Source organism: Cetorhinus maximus, chromosome 3, assembly GCF_964194155.1.
Source record: "Cetorhinus maximus chromosome 3, sCetMax3.hap1.1, whole genome shotgun sequence".
In the NCBI taxonomy this organism is placed as follows: Eukaryota; Metazoa; Chordata; class Chondrichthyes; order Lamniformes; family Cetorhinidae; genus Cetorhinus; species Cetorhinus maximus.
The window spans coordinates 90215076-90235489 of NC_135881.1; the positions used below are offsets into that span (position 1 = coordinate 90215076).

Genomic DNA, 20414 nt, shown 5'->3' on the forward strand with positions numbered 1-20414 from the left:
GCGGGGAGCGTGAGCGAGAGAGGGAGCGGGGAGCGTGAGGGAGAGAGGGAGGGGGTGCGTGAGGGAGAGAGGAAGGGGGGTGCATGAGGGAGAGAGGGAGCGGGTGCGTGAGGGAGAGAGGAAGGGGGGTGCATGAGGGAGAGAGGGAGGGGGGAGTGTGAGGGAGACAGCGAGGGGGGAGTGTGAGGGAGAGAGGGAGGGGGGAATGTGAGCGAGAGAGGGAGGGGGGAGACTTGGTTGTTGTGTATGTGTGTGAGAGAGAGAGGGGGTTGAGGTAAGGAGGAGGGGACAGTGTGTGTCTGCCTCAATCCCAGTCTCGGGGTTCTCATTCACCTTTGCCCCACACACACTCTCAGTGATGACAGTGAGTAAGTGAGTACCCTGAGACTGGCAGTTAGCCGAACACACACACACACAAACCCTTTCACACTTGAATGGTCATCTTAATTTTTTTTAAAACGAGTAATAAATAATCAAATTATTGTTGCGAGTTTTTTTGCTCAGCAATTTGCTTCTTTCCATATGTCAGCTTTTTAAAAGAATTCGTGTTTAACTTTGTGCCAAGCTTTATCTTTCTGAAATTTGATCATCGCCCCCGCCCCACTCCGTGCGTGAGAAAAATTGAAATGTGGCCCATCCCATGCGAAAAGTTTGTACAAACCTATTTTAGGTTATGGGCGGAATTTTTCGGTCGTGATGCAGCAGGGGCGGGGCCATAAAATGCAGGGAGCCGTTCAACGGTCCAATGACTGCGGAGAGGCCGTAAAATTCTGCCCTATGAGTTGGTGTTTGGAGGAGGGGCAGTGTGTGTCCTCAACCTAGTAAACTCAAGAGAAGTATATGCAACCGGTGCTCAATTTAAGCCCTGGCATTATTCTGGTGAATCTGTGCTGTACATCTTTAAAGGCCAGTATGAGGTGCAGTGCCCAAAATTGAGTGCAGTACCCTTGGTGGGATATGGCTAAGGCTCTGTCCAACTGAAGCATCTATTATTTAGTTAAAAGCAAAGTACTGCCGGCGCTGAAAATCTGAAGTAAAAACAGATAATGCTGGAAAAACTCAGCAGTTCTGACAGCATCTGTGGAGAGGGAAACAGAGAGAGAAACAGAGTTGACGAGCAGGATTTTTCAGTCGGCATGTGGGGGCGGGCCCGACACATTGACGCGTAAAATGATGCATGATGACGTCGGGCATGCGCCCCGAAGTCATCGCGCTGTCTCGTGATGTTTCGTTCAGTGGGCGCACACCGGAATCGGCTGCGCACCGGCCGATATGTAAACGGCCTATTAAGGAAGTGATTAATGTAATTGTTAACACTGCCCGTCCAACCTTAATGTTGGTGGCAGGCGAAAAGGCCAAGTGGCCTTCACATTTTTTAGGAAACCTCATCCACAAGTGGGATGAGGTTTCCTAAAGCTTTTATTAATTAAATAAGCAAATTCTCCTCCATATAAAACCATCACAGTCACATGAGGGGACATATTTAATTAAATTTTAAATCCATTTATTTAATAATTTCAAAAGCCCTTCAATTGCCCTGAGACAGCTCCTTAATTGGCCCGCCCACGCAAAATGGCGGCTCGGAGCCGATCGCAGGCGGCCATCGGCTCCGCAACCCCCCCACTCCCACCGAGCCCGCCGGCCGCCTGAAAAATTCAGGCCCACGTTTCAAGTCAGCAGAACTCCACTTCTTAGCTCTGAAGAAGGGTCATGCTGACTCGAAATGTTAACTCTGTTTATCTCTCCACAGATGCTGTCATTTTTTCCAGCATTTTCTGGGTTTTTTTCACCTATTATTTAGTCCCTGTTCATTTTGTGCTCCCAGCCCTGACCCTGATTGCTCATAATCTTTAACTACCGAAAAGCTCAGCTACCAGACTCCTGCCCTAGTCAAGTGGTCACTTCTTAACTTTCTCGCAGAATCCAACCTCCAAAGCCCCAAATCCAGGGTCATATAGACTCCATCACCCATGAGACTCGCAAGGTATCTCCACATGTTACCTTCCCCAGCTTTCTTGCCTTTTGTCCTCCCCTTTATATGCCTTTTCTCAACTCCTCCTGTTTTACACTCCTGCCTACCACTTTTTGGTCTGCACGTTTTTCCAAAGACCTCTGGATATTCTAATTGCCCTCTCTCATTCCCCCTCTCCCACTCCCACCTGTCCCAAGCCTCCAACCTAGACACTTATTCTGATGCTGCATGATGGTTAACTTGTTGCTATCTACGCTAGGTTTTAATTAAGTAAAAGATTTAGATTTAATACATCAATAAAAACCTAAAGATGAGAGTGGTGATGCTGAACAGGAAAAAGGGAGACAAATAGGCATGAATGCCTCAATTAAAATTGGTTAAGAGCCACACAGAAAGCGAGGGAGCAATGAGCATCAAAAAGCGAGGAAAGCAATACAAGATTAAGAGAGCACAAAAAATAGCAAGACTGTTAGTTTCAATTAGAGAGAGAGGAGTTTGCTTTTGCTTTTCAGCAAGAGCAAATGAGGCATTTATTATACTTGTGATGGTTCAATCTATTCCCTTAAGATTTCAAAGTGTAATTGCCTCAGGTACATCTTGAGATCAATTAGAAATCGATTGTTGTTATTGAGGGAAATCTGCATGTTGGCAGGTACTTGGAAATTCACACTTCCATAGGAAACCAGCGTGTAATGATTGCCAAAAAGATTCTTTTAAAATGTCACGATCACGTAAAAGACGTTTCCGTGAGCTAAGAATTTGTGTGTATGTCAAACCCTTTTAATTTATGAGTGGTTCAGTTTGAAAATAACCCAGCAGACAAGCTTTAGTCTTAAACAAGTTAAAGGTTAGTTTATTACAAAAACTACTGCTGAAAGTTATTTAGGTAAAAGTGATAAAGTTGTTCAATAAAATACAAAGACTAAAGGCAGATGAAGATAAAAAGAAACTAAAATATACGGTTTCTCTGAGATTTCTTTGCAGGCCTGTTGCTTGAGTTCCTTCTTTCTGAAATGAAGCGGTTGAAACTCGAGGTTCGGTTTAGCAGCTCAGGTAGCTTTTCCAGTCGGCTGTTCAGAGCTGGTCTTTTCAGGTGGTCTCAGCAGGTCAGCGGTTGTTTGGGAGAGAGAGGTTTCCTATTCCTCACTAGTTCTGCGGTTATTATACTTGCAGATTGCCTGGACTTTTTCGGCAGAACTGCAGTTGAATTCCTAATACCTTTCTCTTTGTACTCCCTTGGCCGAGATCTCCTCTGAAGTTGTTTCTCAGAGTTCTTCTTGGGGTTCTGCACTCCAAAGTGGCTGTTCTCAGCCTGTCTTTATCACAATAAAAAAACAGAATGGCTGCTATGTTAATTGCAGTGAAGCATTTTTCCATCAAAGGAGTTAATTATGCTGAGGTCCGTTGAAGTCCCTTTCCATCTCCTGTTCCCTCAGAAGTAAAAGGGTTTTTCACCACTTTAGAAGATTCATTGGACATCCTGTATGGGTCTTTGCATTTTAATGACCCTTTGTAGCCAGCTCTAGAGATATGAGTCTGAGGAGGTTTAAATAAACACCAGGTGTCATGTTGTCAGTCCACACTTGCATTTTGAAAAAGGCTTTTAACTCAATGTAAAGGTTTGAAAACAGAAATGGGCCTTTAATACAGTTGCCCTTAAAATCTGTAATACTAAAATTACACAAAATGTCACAAAAAAGACATCATGATTGTGATGGACACAAACATTTATATAGATATTTTTTCAAATAATTGATTTGAAAGCACTTTTAATTATTTCCTGTTTTGTGAATATATATGGCGAACTATCTGTTAGGAAATAAAATGCTTTCTATGTTTGGTACTCAGTCAGACACATTCAGGTCAGCTATAATACTGGCCAGGGCACAGTACATCTTTCTGTCACCACAATATGCATTTACCCAAGTTAAGAAGAACTACCTTCTAGACCAGTGTACTATTAGCATTTTCTTCACCATCTGTGTTTATGACCTGTGAATCCGACTGCCAATGGGTGATAACTGGTATTATGGCCCTTTCACTGGATTAAGACATCTCCAAACACTGATAGGATCCCTGACAGTTCAGAGATTTGTCAGTCAGGCCCAGATATGAAATTGAGTACCAAATTTCAGGCAAATCTGTTTGATCTCCCTGCAAGGTGACTTTGCCCAATCTGACCTGAACTTATAGAACGGTGCAAGTTTTTAAACAGGTCCTATTTCCCTCCATAGTTTTAATGGAATTTAAATCCATTGGAAAGCAAGCCTCACTATGTTTAAACTGTCTCATTTAAAATCCTTGTTCTCTACTGCCCACCCAGCAGAGATTTTTAAAAAATTTCTCGCCAAGATATCTTCACTTCTTTCCTCCCTCAGCCTCCTGCACCAAACAGCTGCTCAGTCTCCACAAATTCAATCTCCATCTCAACTCATCATATTCTCTTTCCTCTGAGTTCACTGTATTCTTATCCTAATGAATGCAAAGAATAACCCCTTTAAAAAGGTAAACCAGGCACAAAATTGTAAATGGGGCACTAGCCATTTGCCCACTTTGCAAGCTCGATGCGGAAATAGAGCGAATCAAAGCTATCTTATAGGACAATAGCTATCCTGATCAAATAATTGTTCGCGGTGTATCATGTAAACTTGCAAATGGGCCAAAGGTCGCCACATTCGGACCTGAAAAGTGGCCAGTCTACCTCAGATTACCCCGGAAACGCAAAATATCTCAAAAAATTTAAACATGAGGTTAAGCAAGCTGTCTCACATTGCTGCTACGCAATGGTGACGTGAGTGGTATTTTCCACTAATAGGATGCTGCTGTCAGTCCAGAAATAAATTCTATGTACCTCACAACTGAACAACATCGGGTATGAATTTCCATTCCAATATGATGCCAAGTACATTGGCCGTACATCGCAACACTTGGCTGATCGAATCAAACGGAATGGCTGTTTGTAATAGGCAGAATGCAAACCATACTCAGCCAGCTTGTGCTTGCAAAACCCAAAGCAAAACACCTGCTATTGCATGTGAATTTGTGATTGGGTAGCACTTGCTGAACAATCCTGAGTGCACTAATAGCTGCACTAACAAGCGATTTACGACAATAATTTGCTACTCATTGTGACTCATTTATGCTTGCTATAAACAACGTACATTCATATGCAGGGACCCGTTTTCTGAAAACAAAGGGAAAATGTTCAAGCGTTACACCATTTTTGAATTCCCGGAAGCATGGGGAGCCTATAGTTTCCCGTTGCTTTCTCCATGGCAACACCTCAGTAAATCACAGTCGACTTACCAACCAATCAGCACTCCTTTTCTCCTGTGGTATAAATTGTTGTGATCCTTTCAAATTTGGTATTCTTGCGTTCGTTCTGCTGAATGCAAGATGAAAAGTTTCAGCGACATGTCTCTCTTTTCAGCAATATTCAAGTTCTGTACTATCAAGTGACTAAATAAAGTTACCTCTCAAAGATCATAGTTTGCTTTTTAAATCAAAATGAGCCTAAAGGTGGTTTGAAGTCTCCAGCTTCACCTTTACATTCAGGCAGGCTATAAATTGCTTGAGCTTTATTGTTGCAATGTGTTTCATCATTTGAACCCCTTGGTTAGATTATGCCTTGTAATTACTCCCACGTATCTATTATATTCTAACACACTGGTTGGTATAATCTGCAGTAATGATATAAATTACTAGGAATGCACAGCAAGTCAGTCAGTAAAGTCAAACCTGTTTCCAGAATTTTCTGTTTATATTTCATATTTATACCATTTGTTTTATATCTAAGTTAATATGCTCTCAGGTTGAACCTCTACACACTTGATGCCATGTATATAATTTTCTCTAATAACCTTTAGTTATTGTTTTCAAGTTTGACTCATTTACATGTGACATGTATACTGCAACTCCCATGCAGGAGAGTCCAAGTACTTTCTTAGAGCAGTAATACTGTTAAAAGTTATGTAAAAATGAATTGCCTCTAACTGGCTGCTATTTTTTCTTGCAGATATCTTTTTGTGTTGCAACTCAGACAAGATATTCTTTGTGGCAAGTAAGTTGATGTTAGGCAACTATGTCTTTTGTACAGAACTTTCTGCAGAAGATGTGGGTCTTCCAAAAGTATACAATAACCTGTTTGACTGATTCCCACACATTTTGGATCTAGCTAGCCATTTTGTAATGGTGGTTGCAAGAAAGAGTATATCAAAAGATCTGAACACATTTAATTCCACTGAACTAAATTGGTGAATATCTTAATATGCCTGCTGACATGTTTCACTGTGGAAATGTATTGATTGGAGAAAATCTTCAATATAGCTTGGTCTTGGAACAAGTGAGCAATCTGTGATGTAATTCACCTACCTAATGAATTCCAAATTGTACTCTAACCCGCTGTGTATTAACGTTTTTGCAGATTGAAAAGTCCTTACGATACTGGTGTAGAGCTAGCTGCTTATTGCCTTCAAGGTAAATGAAGAATCTCTCCTTCTCCATAATTTTTCAGTGAAGCTCTTTGAGATGTTAATTCCCTGAAGTTCATTGTGAGTTTTGTTTTTTTGCCTTAATCCTCTTTTTGTCTTGTTCATTCACCAGACCCTCTTTAGCAGCCTGAATAAAATTGCTTTGGAGCAATGAAACCGCTGCCTGATGCACAGTGTAAAAGCATAACAAATATTAGGAAACTTCATGGCTAAAGTCACCTAATCATTTGGAATTTGCATTTACAATGCAAATTTAGCTCATGCCTGAGGTCTTATATAATCCCATTATTTAATGGTCATAAAATGAAAAGGGCAGCTGTTTAGAACAAGGCACAGAATTGTATTATTACGCATTCCAACATATGGTGAAGTTTCTTACACCACTAATCTAACCACCACTAAAAACTGTGATTGGTAGACATCCAATAACAATCTACAGCTAATTCGGGTAGTGTCACATCATACCTGCTCCAAATCTAGAGAACATGCGGTACATTTTATTTCTATATTGACCAATTGATTCAGTTGCTGAGGAGTTATAATTCTGAAGTTCTTATTTAAGCTTCATTTTAATACCTCTCACTCCTCCTCCATTTATTGGAGTCCAGAAGGAACTAAACAAAAAGCTAACCATTTCACACTTTTAGAATTGTACCCACTAAGGTTATGTCAAGACTGTTTTATGTAAAACCAATTATCCTTATTGCTGTACTCTCTACGATGGTCCTGTAATGGTTTAGTAGACTCTTAATGGGCCAAAGAATGCATGAATAATTTTGAGCCTAGACTTTCTGCTCAGGTGAAAGCCCAAGGAGAAAATGGTGGAGCACAGTGTGCGCAAGCCTGCTGAGGAATGGGCTGACCCCACTGTAGGTTCTAGGTTCAGCTCAAATAACAATCATAGTGAGCTCCCGGTGTCATGAATCCACACACTGTGAACTCGGCACTTCAATGGTAGAACATGGGTGCTGCTGTAGGAAATTAATTGTAGCGCATCAAAACCTTGGATTTTCAGCAGCTCTGGAAACTCTCCAAAGAAACGCCTTCTCAAGCCTGTATGCAGCCGTGGTGTAGGAGGTTGGTCCCATTGGATAAATTCCTGTGCCCTTGATGCAGCTTCACCCCGTAACCTTCCTCCAGCCTTGCTCTTCTCGCATAAGGCGCAAGCAGAGTGTAATAGAAAATCTACTTTGCGCCCAGCCCATTTTACAGTATGTACTTTTGCCATTATACCTGCAGAAAATTGAGTTCATGTTAAATCTAGCATAAATATTCCCTTACCCAGTTCACCTACCTACCCAGCAGAATACCACTGGCAAAGCATGCCGGTATTCATGGGACAATCTAGAATGTGTTTTTTTTTTATATAGTCAATTAATCAGTGTTTTGTTAATTATTATTAAAAACATACCTGATCATTACTGAATGTAGCGCATGATATTAATTCTGCACTGCTAGATGGTGATGTATTCCCTGCTGGCAATACTGTTAAAAACTCTAAGATTGCTTAATTTATTCTCTTCCTTTCCTGCCTTGCAACTATTTTAAATATCAGTGTTTGACATGGACATTTTGCCAACCACTTTTCTCATCTGTCAGCTGTGTAATCAGTCTGGGCAGGTGTTTTCAATGTAAATCCCTTCACAGACCTCATCGTTGCATTTCGAATATACTTCTGTTGAGGGCAAATCTTTCATTATGTTTGCATTAAAAAATATATAAAAATTGGCCACCAGCTAGTTTAAATCACTTTCCACAGAAAGCTGTACTGTAGAAATTGTGAGTCTGCATTGTTACAACTCTGCCAGTTGTTAAACCAATTCATTCTTCATGGGAGGTAGTGAGAGACATTGAAAATGTGTTAGTTTTGCTGCTACCTGAGGGGGAAGTTCAAGAACATAAAGGCTTTAACTCTACTTCCAGTTAGAACAGGAATATAAAGCCAAGCCATTTTCAGTATTTTCTCCCATCTGACAGCCTAACCCTGGGCATTGTCCAAGTTCTATTGTAGGCTGGTATGGATTCCTTCATTATCAGAGCAGTTGTGAATAGCATTGAACGCTCTGAAATTATAGGTAAATAGCACAATCCCTGACTTTAAGATAGAGGGGAAGTTCATTGTTGAAGCAATTGAAGATGGTTGGGCTGTGTGTTTCTCTGAGGAAATCCAAGCGATTGGCTCTAACGAGCACAGCTTCCTCTGTGGCAGGTGTACCTTTGATCATGCAAACATGCAAACTAGGAGCAGAAGTAGGCCATTCAGCCCCTCGGGCCTGCTCCACCACTGAATAAGATCATGGCTGATCCGTTTGTGTTCTAAATTGCACATTCCCATCTACCCCCGATAACCTTTGATTCCCTTGCCTAACAAGAATCTATCCACGCCTGCCTTAAAAATATTCTTTGACCCCGCCTCCACTGCCTTCTGAGGCAGAGTTCTAAAGCCGCACAACCCTCAGAGAAAAAAATTCTCCTCATCTATGTCCTAATTTTAAAACAGTGCCCCCTAGTTCTGGACTCACCCACAAGAGAAAAACATCCTTTCCATGTCCACCTTGTCAATACTGTTCAGGTTCTAATATAATTCAGTCAAGTCACCCCTCACTCTTCTAAACTCTAGTGGAAACAAGCCCAGTCTGTCTAACCTTTCCTCATAAAACAACCCACTCATTTCAGATATCTATCTGGTAAACCTCCTCTGAACCAGCTCCAATGCATTTACATCCTTCCTTAAATAAGGAGACCAAAACTGCACACACTATTCGAGATGTGGTTTCACAAATGCCCTGTAAACTGAAGCATAACATCCTTTTATGTTCAATTCCTTTCATAATAAAGGCTAGCATTCCATTAGCATTCTTGATTACTTGCTGTACCTGCAAACTAACTTTTTGTCACTCATGCACTAGAACACCTAGATCCATCTGCACCTTGGAATTCTGCAGTCATTCTCTGTTTAAATAATACTCTGCTTTTTTATTCCTCCTACCAAAGTGAACAACTTCACATTTTCCTACATTATACTCCATCTGCCTGATCTTTGCCCACTCACTCAACCTGTCTATCTGTCTGCAACCTCCTTATGTCCTCTTCACAACATACTTTCCTACCCATATTTGTCATCTGCAAATTTAGCTTCCATGCATTCACTCTCCACATCTAAGTTATTGATATAAATTGTAAAAAGTTGAGGCCCCAGCACAGACCCCTGCAAGACTTCACTCATCACATCCTGCCAATCAGAAAAGGACCCATTTATGCATGCTCTGTTTTCTGCTAGCCAGCCAATCTTCCGTCTGTGCTAATATGTTACAGTCTATACCGTGAGCTTTTATTTTCCACAATAACTTTTGATGTGGCACCTTATCAAATGCCTTCTGGAAATCTAAGTGCAGCATATCTACAGGCCCCCCCTTTATCCACAGTGCATGTTACATCACTGGAGGGTTTTCCACTTAACTCTCATAGGCCTCGGTTTTAGTGGGGCTTGTTAATGCAACACACAGTCAAATTCTGCCTTGTCAAGGGCAGTTACTTCATTAGTACAGCTCAGAAGTTGTCAGGGCTCATAGTCTTTGTTGTGACCCATGCAGCTGCTTAATGTCCTGTGAAAGGAATTAAAATAACTATAGGCACTGGCATCTATGCTGGTAGGAACTTCAGGAGGAAGCAGGGTAAGATTGTCCATTGGCATTTTTGGCTGAAGATGCATGTAAACACTTCAGCCTCGCCTCTTGGATTAACATACTGGAATTCATATAGTTAAAGAGGGAGATTGCTGTAAGGCTTTATTCTTGTATTCCCTTGATATGCCTAATATTACTTTGTGATTCAATGTCACATTCTGTTCAGTAGGGTCCTGTGAAGCAGTCTGGGATATTTTACTACAAGCAAAGTGCTCAATAAATGCAGCTCCTTGTTGTTGAATAAGGGAGGTCTGTGCCAAGAGGTTGAAGATTGTGGCGGTGCACATTGCAGCTGCTGATGGCACATGGAAATAATGAATGCCCAATTTTTGCCCATTGGTACAGGTGATCTGGATTGTCAAGGTGTTGTCTCATCTCCACAGAAAGACAGCCCACATAAAATCTGAGACTAAACTTAAGAAAACATATTTACTGTTAGTCTGGATGAAAATCTCCCAAAAAGCAATCACCAAAAATACAGCTTGCTTAAATCACTCTGTTACAACCAGGATGGGAGGAGTGCACATATGATCCAGCCCCACTACTCCACAGGCAGTACCATTAATTTAAAAGTCTAAGTTTCTCACCAAAATAGCCCATCGTCTATTTCCCCTACTGGTGCCCAGAATAAAAGAGTCTTCAACCAGGCTTCTTTCAATAAGCTCCGAACAATTGTTTATTACTAAATGAAACTTCTTTCTAACAAGTACTAGTTAACACACAATTGTAATTGAGAAATCTATCTATCTCTTCCTAAAGAACTCCCCCAACACGCGCACAGACACACACAGTCTTGAGAGATATGATTCTAACATGCCTCCGCCCTTAAGAGATGAAACATCATTTCCAAATGTGTTTCATCATAAAATATACAGAAAAAGATATGTACAACATATAAAACAAAATTCAAACATGGACTCACTCAGCCATTTACCCCTTATACAGAACCTGTACGGTCTTCCGACTTTTTTGCTTCCCAGATGTTTTTTTACAAAATTTGTATTCTTTATAATGCATCAGCAATTATATAATTCTTCCAAGCAATATGAACAATTTTTAAGTTATAAGGCTGAATTAGCAAGCTCCACGGGAACAGTCTGTCATTCTGAAACTTAATTTTTTTCCACAAAGACCGAGGGATTATAGCCAGTATATTCTAGGGTTTCTTTACAGCCATGACAGATATATACCTCAAAATGTTTAAGAGCCAGTAACAATCCCAGGGTCTCCTTTTCTTCCATAGAGTATCTCTTTCGATGCTGGTTTAATTTCTTAGAGAAGCCAGTGGAGTACTTTTCTATGCCCTATTCATCTTCCTGCAATAAGATCACACCCATACTCAAGTCATTAGCATCGATTGCCACCTTGAAAGGTTTAGCGAAATTAGGGGCAGCTAACATCGGTTCATTAGTTAGGATCACTTTCAGCTTCTCAAAAGCTGCCTGGCAATCTCTTGACCATACCACCTTTGCCTTCTTTTGCAATAAATCCGTTAGTGGAGAAGCTATTGTGCCGAAGTTTGGCACAAATTTACGATAGAAGCCACACATCCCCAAAAATCTCATGATTTCCTGTTTAGTTTTAGGGATAGGGAATTCATCAAAGCCCGTACTTTTGCTGCTCTTGGCAACACTCGCCCTTGCCAGTTCACGAACTTGCTCTTGGTAGGTTTGTATTATACCCACCCACTGTAATTGGTTAAATAAGGCTTCCAATTGCTTTACATGATCTTTCCAAGTGTTGTTGTAAATCAATACGTTATGTAAGTAAACCACACAGTCAGATACTTGATTCATTCGTCTTTGGAAAGTGGCTGGAGCATTTTTTAGTCCTAATGGCATTACTCGTCATTGGTAAAGCCCATTTGGCGTGACAAAAGCCGATATCTCCTTAGCTCGCAATGTTAAAGGTACTTTCCAGCATCCCTTCAACAGATCTATCTTAGTAAGGAATGTGGCACTGCCAACTCTGTCAATACAATCTTCTAAACAAGGGATTGGGTAGGAATCCGTTTTTGTTACTGCATTAGCCTTTCTATAGTCTATGCAGAATTTGGTTGACCCGTCACGTTTAGGCACTAACACTACTGGAGAACACCAACTGCTTTGACGAGGCTCAATTAGGTGATTTTCTAACATATACTGAATTTCTGCCTTCACTTGAGCTTGTTTCTCTGGGCTTAAATAATAAGGATGTTGCTTTATAGGAGAAGATTCCCCTACATCCACACCATGCATGGCCAAAGTTGTACGTTCTAGTTTGTCCCTACAGATTCCTTTAAATTCTGAAATTAACCTTATTAGATCCTCTCATTGTCCTATCTCTAAGTATGAAAATACGGTCTCTAACTGTCCTAATATTTCAGTGTTAGCTAACCGGATAGTAGGAAGTTCGATTTGTGGGCTGCCTAAATCTCCTTCCGCCTCACTCTCACTGTCTCTTACGCCCTCCACTGTCCTTATTATCTGACATACCGGCTCCTCTTTGTCTTCCTCCCTACAAAGGTGTTGTTTTAACATATTGATAAGACACAGCCAATTCTTTTTTTCCTGTGATTTGGGGTATCTATCAAACAATTTACTTCACCAACCCTCTTGATTACCTTGTATCGACCATTGAAACATGCTTTCAGAAGTTCCCCTGTAAAGGCAATAATACTAATACTTCATCGCCAGGTTGTAATGTTCAGGTCACAGCTTTGCTTATCTGCCCATTCCTTCATCTTTGAGAAAATTTAAAATGTTCTTCAGCCACTTTGCAGGCTCCTGTGGGCTGTCCCTGAAACACAAACACATAATTTAACATAGAGGATTTGTCCCCCTCTCCTAAAAATTTTTCCTTGATTAGTTTCAGAGCACCTCTTATCTCATGTCCATAAATTTGTTCAAAAGAGCTAAAACCAGTCGATTCATTTGGTGAATCTCGGGTAGCAAATAAAACAAAATCCAGTCCTTTATTCCAATCATGGGGATGTTTATGACAATATGTTTTAATCATTGTTTGAGGGTTTGAAGGTACCTCACTAAAGTTCCCTGTGTTTGTGGATAAAATGCTCTGGATTTCGACTGTTTTATACCCAAATTGCTCATTATGTTTTGAAAAATTTTAGACATACAGTTGGACCCTTGATCCAACTGGATCTCTACCAATTACCTATATCGAGTAAAAAAAACTGGGTTAACTTTTCCACTACTGCCTTAGCTGTAATTATTCTTAAAAGTGTGGCCTCTGGAAATCGAGTTGTCATATCCACAATAGTAAGGATATACTGTTGTCCTGCTTTCGTTTTTGGTAACGGTCCCACACAATCTACTAACACCCTACGAAATGGTTCCTCAAAAACTGGTATGGGAATTAAGGGTGTCAGTTTCATTGCATTTTTTTTTACTCATCCGTGGTTGTGGGCTTTGCTGACTGGGCCAGCATTTATTGCCCATCCCTAGTTGCCCTTGAGAAGGTGGTGGTGAGCTGCCTTCTTGAATCGCTGCAGTCCATGTGGTGTAGGTACACCCACAGTGCTGTTAGGGAGTTCCAGGGTTTTGACCCAGCAACAGTGAAAGAACAGCGATATATTTCCAAGTCAGGATGGTGAGTGGCTTGGAGGGGAATTTGCAGGTGGTGCTGTTCCCATCTTTCTGCTGCCCTTGTCCTTCTAGATGATAGTGGTCATGGGTTTGGAAGGTGCTGTTGAAGGAGCCTTGGTGAATTCTTGCAGTGCATCTTGCAGATGGTACACACTGCTGCTACTGTGTCAGCGGTGGAGGGAGTGAATGTTTTGTGGATGTGGTGCCAATCAAGCGGGCTGCTTTGTCCTGGACGGTGCCAAGCTTCTGGAATGTTGTGGGAGCTGCACTCATCCACGCAAGTGGGAAGTATTCCATCACACTCCTGACTTGCGCCTTGTAGATGGTGGACAGGCTTTGGGGAGTCAGGAGATGAGTTACTCATCGTGAACATATTGATTGAAGTCATGAGATGTGAAGAGAGAGAATTTTTTTATTCTTTCACAGGATGTGAGCATTGCTGGCTAGGCCAGTATTTGTTGCCCATCTCAAATTGCTCTTGAGAAGATGATGGAGCTGCCATCTTGAACTGCTGCTCTCTGTGTGGTATAGATACACCCAGGGTGCTATTAGGAAGGGAGTTCCAGGATTTTGACTTAGCGACAGTGAAGGAATGGCAATATATTTCCAGGTTAAGATGGTGTGTGACTTGGAGGGAAACTTGCAATTGGTGGTGTTTCCATGCATCGGCTGTGCTAGCCCTTCTTGGTGGTAGAGGCTCAAGTTTGAAAGTTGCTGTCAAAGGATCCTTGGTAAGTTGAAGCAGTGCATCTCGTATATGGTGTACACACCTGCGTCGGTGGTGGAGGGAGTGAATGTTTAAGGTGGTGGATGCAGTGCCAGTCAAGTGGGCTGCTTTGTCCTGGATGGTGTCAAACTTCTTCAGTGTTGTTGCAGCTGCACTCATCCAGGCAAGGGGAGAATATTCCAATATACTCCTGACTTGTAGATGTTGGACAGGCTTTGCGGAATCAGGAGGTGAGTTACTTACCACAGAATTCCCAGTCTCTGACCTGCTCCTGTAGCCACAATATTTATCTATGGCTAGTCCAGTTCAGTTTCTAGTCAATGGTAACCCTCAGGATGTTGATAACGAGGACTCAATGATGGTAATGCCATTGAATGTCATGGGGAGGTGGTTATATTCTCTCTTGCTGGAGATGGTCATTGCTGGCACTTGTGTGGTTGCGAAAGCTACTTCCCATTTATCAGCCCAAGCCTGAATGTTGTCCAGGTCTTGCTGCATATGGACACAGATTGCTTCAGTATCTGAGGAGTCAAGAATGTACAATGTTCGGTACCAATCGTCAGCAAACATCCCTGCTTCTGACCTGATGATGGAGGGAAGGTCATTGATGAAGCAGATGAAAATTGTTGGACCTTGGACACTATACTGAGGAACACCTACAACAATGTTCCGGAACTGAGATGTTTGACCTCGGTGCTAGGTATGACTCCAGCCATTGAAGAGTTTTCCTCTCTGCCTTGCTGCCTTGATATCAAGGGCAGTCACGCTCACCTCACCTCTGGAGTTCAGCTCTTTTGTCCATGTTTGGACCAAGGTTGCAATGTGGTCAGAAGCTGAGAGGCCCTGGTGGAACCCAAACTGAGCGTCAGTGAACAGGTTATTGCTGAGTAAGTGCCGCTTGATGGCACTGTCACAGACACCTGCAATCACTTTGCTGATTGAGATTAAACTGATGGGGTGGTAACTGGCTGAGTTGGATTTGTCCTGTTTTGTGGACAGGACATACCTTAGCAACTTTCCACATTTCCGTCTAGATGCTAGTGTTGTAACTGTACCGGAACTGCTTGACTAGGGGGGCATGGCTCGTTCTGGAGCACAAGAAGGCATATGGGATACTTGCCTTTATTAGCTGAGGCATAGAATATAAGAGCAGAGAGGTTATGTTGGAGCTGTATAAAATGCTAGTTAGGCCACAGCTGGAGTACTGTGTGCAGTTCTAGTCGCCACACTATAGGAAGGATGTGATTACACTGGAGCGGGTGCAGAGGAGATTCACCAGGATGTTGCCTGGGCTGGAGCATTTCAGCTATGAAGAGAGACTGGATAGGCTAGGGTTGTTTTCCTTAGAGCAGGGAAGGCTGAGTGGGGAGCTGATAGAGCTATACAAAATTATGAGGAGCACAGATAGGGTCGATAGGAAGAAACTTTTCCCTTAGCGGAAGTGTCAATAACCAGGGGGCATAGATTTAAGGTAAGGGGCAGGAGGTTTAGAGGGGATTTGAGGAAGAAGATTTTCACCCCAGAGGGTGGTTGGAATCTGGAACTCACTGCCTGAGGGGGTGGTAGAGACAGGAACCCTCACAGCATTTAAGAAGTATTTGGATGAGCACTTGAAATGCCATAGCATACAAGGCTACAAGCTGAGTGTTGGAAAATGGGATTAGAATAGATAGGCGTTTGATTGCTGGCACAGACACGATGGGCCGAAAGGCCTGTTTCTGTACTGTGTGACTCTATGACTGTAAGTCTTCAATACTACTTCTATGAATACTATATTGTCAGGACCCATAGCCTTTGCAGTATCCAGTGCCTTCAGCTGTTTCTTGACATCAAGTGGACTGAATTAATTTAGCTGAGGGTTGGCATCTGTGATGCTGGGGACTGAGGAGATTGAGATGGATCATTCATTCAACACTTCTGGCTGAAGATGATTACAAATGCTTTAGTCTTGTCTTTTGCACTGATGTGCTGGGTTCTCCCATCATTGCGGATGGGGATATTAGTGGCGCCTCCTCCTCCAGTTAGTTATTTAATTCTCCACCACCTTTCAAGATTTGATGCGGTAGGACTGCAGAGATTAGACCTGATCCATTGGTTGTGGGATCACTTAGATCTGTCATTCTCATGCTGCTTCTGCTGTTTGGCACACAAGTAGTCCTGTGTTGATGTTTCACGAGGTTGATACCACATTTTTAGGTATGCCTGGTGCTGCTCATGGCATGCCATCCTGCACTTCATTGAACCAGAGTTGATTCCCTGGTTTGATGGTAACGATAGAGTGGGGAATATGCCTGACCATGGGGTTACAGATTGTGGTTGAATACAATTCTGCTGCAAACGATGGTTCACAATGCCTCATGTATGCCCAGTTTTGTGTTGCTAGATCTGTTCAAAATCTATCCCATTTAGCATGGTGGTAGTGCCACACAAAATGTGAAGGCAGGACTTTGGTCTCCACAAAGGCTGTGTTGGTCACTCTGACCAACACTGCCATGGACAGATGCACCTTCGACAGGTAGATTGGTGAGGGCGAGGCCAAGTAGGTTTTTCCTCTTGCTGGTTTCCTCATCACCTGCTGCAGGCCAGCTCAGTCAGTAGTAATACTATCAAGAGCCACTCGATGATGGACATTGAAGTCCCCCACCCAGAGTCCATTCTGTGCCCTTGTCACCCTCAGTGCCTCTTCCAATTAGTGCTCAACATGGATGAGCACTGATTCGTCAGATGAGGGAGGGTGACTATAGGTGATGGGTTTCCTTGCTCATATTTGACCTGATGCCATGAGACTTCAAGGGGCCCAGAGCCAATGTTAAGGACTCCCAGGGCAATTCCCTCCTGACTATATCACTGTGCTGCCACCCCTGGTGGGTCTGCCCTGCCGGTGACACAGGACATACCCAGGGATGGTGATGGTGGTGTCTGGGACATTGTAGGGTATGATTTAGTTAGTATGACCATGTCAGGCTGTTGCTTGACTAGTCTGTGGGACATCTCACCAGTTTTGGTCACAAGGCCCCAGATGTTAGTAAGGAGGACTTTGCAGGTGAACAGGGCTGGGTGTGCCGTTACCATTTTTAGTGTCTGGGTCAATGCCAGGTGGTCCATTCTGTTGCATTCCTTTTTGACTTCGTAGCGGTTTGATACCATTGAGTGGCTAGCTAGGCCATTTCAGAGGGCATTCGAGAGTCAACTACATTGCTGTGGGCCTGTAGTCACATAAAGGCCAGACCAGGTAAGGACAGCAGATTTCCTTCCCTTAAGGACGTTAGTGAACCGGCTGGGTTTTTATGACAATTGTTGATGGTTTCATGGCACCATTACTGGGGGTAGCATTTTTGAATTCCAGTTTTTTTTTTTATTAACCAATTGAATTTAAATTCCACCAGCAGTCGTGGTGGGCTTTGTACCTGTGTGCGCAGAGCATTAGCCTGGGCCATACAAGGGAAGACAGAGAGGCATGGGGAAGAGACAAATATCTGGACAAAGACAGAAACATCAAGTTAAGTGAGACTACAATATCACAAATGAGAGACTTCAGTGGACAGGAAGAGAATGTGTGAAAGAGAAAGATAAAAGCACTGTCCCTAAACTCTATTATAAACTATTGAAGACTGCAGGACATTATACAAACAACATTTGAATGTGGGCATGTTGTCGTTAACCTGTACTAATGAAGGAGTGAAGGAGAAACTGTAGGGGAGGCAAAGGGTACAACATCAAATGAGTATCTTGAGGGGAAGGTGATGTGAAATGAATCATTGAGTACTACAATCCACCTTTTCTATGGATTTGGCACGGAAATAGTCAGCCTCCAAATACAATGATTCCCTTTCTCCACTATACCATGTGATGAACCATCAGCCATCCCCTATTTGAAAAGAAACAAAAACAAAAAGAGAAGCAGAAAAAGAAATGGATAGATTCACAAACACAATATACAAGGGATAAACCTATTGTCCAACTTAATGTGAGCATTGCCATTGGAGACCCACTAGCAAAATAATTTTGCTACAAGCCCCAAGCTCTTTTACTATTGCATGGGAATAGTATTCTACCTTGAAAAAGCAGGACAAAATCAGATAATGAGAGCTCTAGCCTATACCCTACTAACTGGTTAAAAATACAGAAAATGAATAACTTTCATCTCAGCTTGGTACTGACAGAATAGTATTTCCTAAATCCATTGATAGAAGCTTAAAGCAACCCTACTTTTGAAATGCTCCTCATCAATCCAGTAATATCTAGAATAAAGAAAAGTAATTAGCCATTAAATTAGCCGACTCCTCACCATTTGAATTCTGAGTTAAAATTGGAAAACATTTCTTAAAAGGGTATTTGTCTTATTGTACTCAGATGTCAATGTCATATTTAATTTGGAAGAGCAGGCCTAACTTCATGGGGAGAATTTTCTCCCCATCATGTGGGCTGGGTGGGAGCAGCTGATCGCCGCCCGTGATCGGCTGCGCGCCGCCATTTTATGTGGGCGGGCCAATTAAGGCCCGCCCAGTGTGACGCACACTCGGAAGCATTCAGCACTCCCTGTGCAGGCGGTGGGAGGAGGTAGAGTTGGGGCCTGCGCTCTTTTGCGCGTGCGCGTGAAGGAGTGCAGAAATCTCCCTGAGGCACGGAGCTGCCTCGGGCAGATTAATGTGATTGTGAAAAACTGAAAAAAAGATTTTTAAAAATTATTTGGACATGTCCCCTCGTGTGACAGTGTCACATGAGCTGGGACATGTCTATGAATTTTATTAAAATTTTTTATTATAGTTATAAACCCTTCATGAAACCTCATCCCGCCCGTGGATGAGGCTTCATGAGATATGCGATGGCGAACTGGGCTCTTCGCCTGCCCGCCAACCTTAAGGTTGAACGGGCAGCCCAGATAATCAATCAGCTCAATTAGTTGTTAAAGTCTTTAATAGGCCTTTGACAGTTCGGTGGGCGAGCAGCCGACTCCGGTGTGCGCCCGCCAAACTGAAAATTGGAATGACGCGTGGTGACGTCGGGGCATCATTTTATGCGTCAGTGAGCAGGGCTCGCCCCCGCACGCCGACCAGAAGATTCAGGCCCAGCGGTCACTCATTTTAGCCAAGTGCACAGTCCACATTTTTCTACTTAGAAAATTGATGCGTAATAAATCCGATCTTGCTTTGTGATCACTGAAGTCTGTTCTATGTTATCATGTCTTTAGATCCATCAATGCTAGAGCTTTGTTCAATCTTTTTCTGCAATTAAAATTGTCTAGCTTTAACTTATATTTCCAGCAATTTTAAATAAAGTTTATTTTTCTTTAGCGGAGCTTGGAGACTGTGAACCTCTTGAACATTCTCCAGAACTGGTGTCAGAATTCCGATTTAATCCCAATCAAACTGAGGATATGGAGATAAATATTTTTGCACAGTGGAAGGATTGCAGGTAAAAACTTGAAGTAACTAAGTTGAGCTTTTAGGAGACTTTCTTTCACATCTTAAAATGCCTATTTTTCTTTAGTTTTGTGATTGCTTGTAGACAATAAAACTTACTACTTGTAGTAGCTGTACATGTGGGAGTACAACAGTTGCATTGCTTGAAATATCATGTCCTTGAGTTTGTAACATCCCTTATGTGGCACCTTTGACAAGCCTTTTGAAAATCCAGATATACATCATCCACCACATTTCCTATAACTGTACACAAGTCTCTTCAAAAGAAAAATGAATTAAATCAGTCAAACATGACTTACTCTTTACAGGTCCATGCTGATTAAAAGAAAGACTTACATTTATCTAGCACCTCTCCTGACCAAATTGCCCTAAATTGCATTACAGTCAATGAAACACTCATGGGACTGAATTTTCCCCCTGTTGGGGGGAAGTTGATGGGCGGGCGCGTATGGGCGCGCTTCCAATCGGCACCCCCGATCGGAGGCGCAGCGCCATTTTATGTGGGTGGGCCAATTAAGGCCTGCCCAGTGTG

At 42.4% G+C, this 20414-nt stretch overlaps 1 protein-coding gene across 1 annotated transcript in view; it reads left to right on the top strand.

The window, feature by feature from the left end:
• Positions 1–20414, top strand: part of epb41l4b (erythrocyte membrane protein band 4.1 like 4B) — a 211454-nt gene that overhangs the window by 158853 nt on the left and 32187 nt on the right. Inside the window, exons 5-7 of the mRNA XM_078538663.1 lie at positions 5988–6032; positions 6396–6448; positions 19754–19874. Coding sequence (XP_078394789.1) covers positions 5988–6032; positions 6396–6448; positions 19754–19874 — 219 coding nt within the window. The remainder of the gene's footprint in view (positions 1–5987; positions 6033–6395; positions 6449–19753; positions 19875–20414) is intronic.